At 36.8% G+C, this 3,335-nt stretch overlaps 1 protein-coding gene across 1 annotated transcript; it reads right to left on the bottom strand.

Annotated features, from left to right (window-relative positions):
* Positions 1-1,286: 1,286 nt before the first annotated feature.
* Positions 1,287-3,127, bottom strand: LOC120090723 (hydroquinone glucosyltransferase-like). The gene has a single exon (XM_039048441.1). The coding sequence runs from the start codon at positions 2,954-2,956 to the stop codon at positions 1,535-1,537; it is 1,422 nt and encodes a 473-aa protein (XP_038904369.1). The 5' UTR covers positions 2,957-3,127; the 3' UTR covers positions 1,287-1,534.
* Between the last annotated feature and the right edge of the window lie 208 nt (positions 3,128-3,335).

The following is a 3,335-nucleotide window of genomic DNA, read 5'->3' as shown; positions in this document are numbered from 1 at the left end:
AACTAGATCCAAAATCGAGGGTCCAAAAATATATTTTCTAAAATAAATTTCAAAATAATTATTTAATCAAAATTATGATTGTTACTTTTTACGTGAGAGAGGAGAATTGAACCTCTAAATTCAGAAGCAATCACCACCATCCATGTTCCTTATTTTGGCATTTAATTTTAAACAGAATTATTTTTATTCGCATGGCTCTGATTTAATTGTACAATATTTTAACATTAACGTTTAGAAAGTAAGTGGAGAATATGAATAAGTAAAAGGTATTTTGTATTATTGCTAAAAGAAAATTATTCTGTTAGAAAGAAGAAGAAAAAATTGGAACCACAGCCACACAAACGTAGGCTTATTGTGTTAAGTCTAATTCATTCAATTTTCCAACCACCACTCATTTCATTTCGTACAATCATTTAAGTTTGGGGGAAATGTATTTTTGGTACTTTCAATTTAATTTTCATACTAAATACAAATTTATCGACCTTTTAAAAGTAAGAAAATTAAGCAAGACATAACACTTGAACTTTCCATAACTAATTTTATCATTGTTAAGTTATGGATAATATAGTATAATATACATATTTTTTTAAGAAAAAAATCGATCCATTTATATTTTCAAACTTTCGTAAGTATATCAATAGAAAAAGAAAGCTTATGAAATCATTTCCTTATGAAAAGGATTTATAAATCACAAAAGGGTTAGATACATGTCACTAAAGAGACAAAATCTAGAAAAGAAAATACAAAAGATATTTTTTTTGCATGAAAGCAAGAGCGATGACTTTTTTTGTAAAGATGGTAAGAATATCTATGAGGGTTTTTTTTTAGTCTAAAAGAGAACAAAGTAGACAACATTGTTGTACTATACGTATAAATTTATAAAAAACATTTGTACTATATAATTATAAGTCTAAGTGGTAAGCATAGATTATTAAGACAATCATTAATTGAGCATGAAAAAAACCAAGTAAACACTGAAATAGTGAAATCATATTTCTCATTAGTAAAGAACCTCTCAGACTATTTTTAAAAGTGAGAACTAAATAATTAGGAGGTGTACGAGGATAATAGGGTAAGAGTCTATTTTAACTCTAATTTTGCTTCAATAACACTACTTACAATGTAATGGTCAAAATAACAAATCCTCCATCTCTTTGATGTTTAAAATTACTCCACTCAACAACCAACTCCGATGACCACCTCCGACGTCCAAATAGACACAAACCTAGAAAATCTATAAACTAAACTTATGATTTTTAATCCATTTATAAACGTAATGATGATCCTTAATAGTTAAATTCGGAAGGAAGTTCAATCTCTTATAAGAGGTTAGGAAATTGAATTCCCAATTTCGATCCTTCATTATAAAATAATAAACCACAGGCACAGGAAGTATTAAAGATGAAATTTATGGTTTTATTAGTGAGGAGGCAAAACAAGGGGGTTTGTTTTGTACCAACACAAAGTAGTGACGAAAATTCACATAGCAGGCAATTTCTAAGAGCAAACAAAATGAAAAGAGTATTTTCATTTTCTAAGCTGAAATTTTGGCCTTCCATTTGTTCACGAAATCATTCAATATCTTACTAGACAATCCATCTTCTCCAACCACTTTTTCTGCTGCTTCTTTCAATTCCTTCATTTTCAGACGCAGTTTCATCCCTTCTTCCCCTTTCAACAACGATGTCACCACTTTCGATATCTCTTCCTTCTCCACTAACCCATTTTTCTCATTCATTTTTGGCCTTAACGCCACTTTAATCTCCTCTGTTAACATCAGAGCGTTCATTTTCTGTTCTGCGTACAGCGGCCAAGCAATCAGAGGAATCCCATTCACCACGCTCTCTAACGTTGAATTCCATCCACAGTGCGTTAAAAACCCACCCGTGGAGCTGTGGCTCAGGATTTGAGCCTGTGGCGCCCACGTTGGCACCACCATTCCCCTGTTTTTCGTCCTTTCTACAAACCCTTCCGGTAAGCAATCCAATGGGTCACTCTGACTGTGGACGCTGAAATAGGTGCCGTCTGCGACCTTATCGGAAGGACTTTTAACCACCCATATGAATCTCTCTCCACTCATCTCCAATCCCAACGCCAATTCGTTGATTTGATCACTCGGCAGAGTTCCCCCACTTCCAAATGACACAAACAGAACAGACCCATGTGGTTGTTCATCTAGCCATTTCAAACACTCTGCCCTTTCTTCCTTCTCATTTGCGTCGATTTTCACCAATGGCCCAATTGGGTAAACGGGGGGCTTCCCTGCTTCCTCCTCTCGCAGATACTTTATAGTTCCGGGCTCCAATTCCGGGAAGCCGTTGAGAAAAATCCCATCTGCTAAAACATACCTCTTCGCGTTATGAAGCACCCATTTATAGGCTTCGTTCTTCCGATCTTGAACTGGGTCCAATAAATGTTTGCCTGGAATCGGAATACATCCCGGGATTTCGATTGGCTCGGGGAGATCGCGGAACTCGCCGACGACGGATTCATCGAGTTTGGGTAAAAACAGAACAAAGGAGAGAAGCATGGCGGTGGAGGGGAAGAACAAATAAGAGGAAATGTTGAATTCTCTGGCTAAATCGAAGGCGTCGGTGCCGAAAAGATCAACGACCAAGCCGACGAGGTTGGATTGAGTGACCATGGATTTCAGTACGTTCCGAAGGGATGGGAGTGAGCGAGAAATGGTGAGAGTGATGAAGGTTTCAATTTTGGAGTCGGCGGGCAGATCGTCGAAGCTGACCGGGGGAAGGAAGAGGTGATCAATGCCGGAAGGGAGGGAATTGAGGAGGGCTCGATGAGGTTGAGACGGTGGACCATCGGAAGAGATTATGATAGTGAAGGTTAAACGGTGGTGGGAGAGGAGGCGCTTGGCGAATTCAATGAGTGGAATCAAATGACCGATTCCGGGGCTTGGTAAAATGGCCAAGTGAGGGATTGACGGGGGAGCTTCCATGGCGGTGGAGGTTCCGGTTAATGATTGGAAATGCAAGCAAGCAAAAGTAGAGAAGAGAAAGTGAAGTTGAAAATGTGATAGAATGAAGAGAAGGGAAAACAGGGTAAATTTATAAGAGAAGCTGTACCTAACCCCATGTTTCGGGAAAAAGAAAAATCTACTACTATCATAATACCTAATCCCATGTTTGGAAAAAAATCTAGTATTATAATAATACCAATTTATTATTGAATTTCCTTTGTTAAAAATAAAAAATTGTCACTCGGATTCTATTTCACAACTATTTAGACTACATTAAAATAGATACAGTTTAGACATCAGTTTGATAATTTGATAAAGTGGATAATTTAATTAAAACGGAATCTTAGGAAATTTGAAA

This window comes from Benincasa hispida, chromosome 1 (genome assembly GCF_009727055.1).
Source record: "Benincasa hispida cultivar B227 chromosome 1, ASM972705v1, whole genome shotgun sequence".
NCBI classification, from domain to species: Eukaryota; Viridiplantae; Streptophyta; class Magnoliopsida; order Cucurbitales; family Cucurbitaceae; genus Benincasa; species Benincasa hispida.
The sequence above is the reverse complement of the archived record's forward strand: the minus strand, read 5'-3'. Positions and strand labels throughout refer to the sequence as shown.

Excerpts from the sequence above, each read along its gene's own strand:
- LOC120090723 (XM_039048441.1), bottom strand. The coding sequence starts at position 2,956 with ATGGAAGCTCCCCCGTCAATCCCTCACTTGGCCATTTTACCAAGCCCC.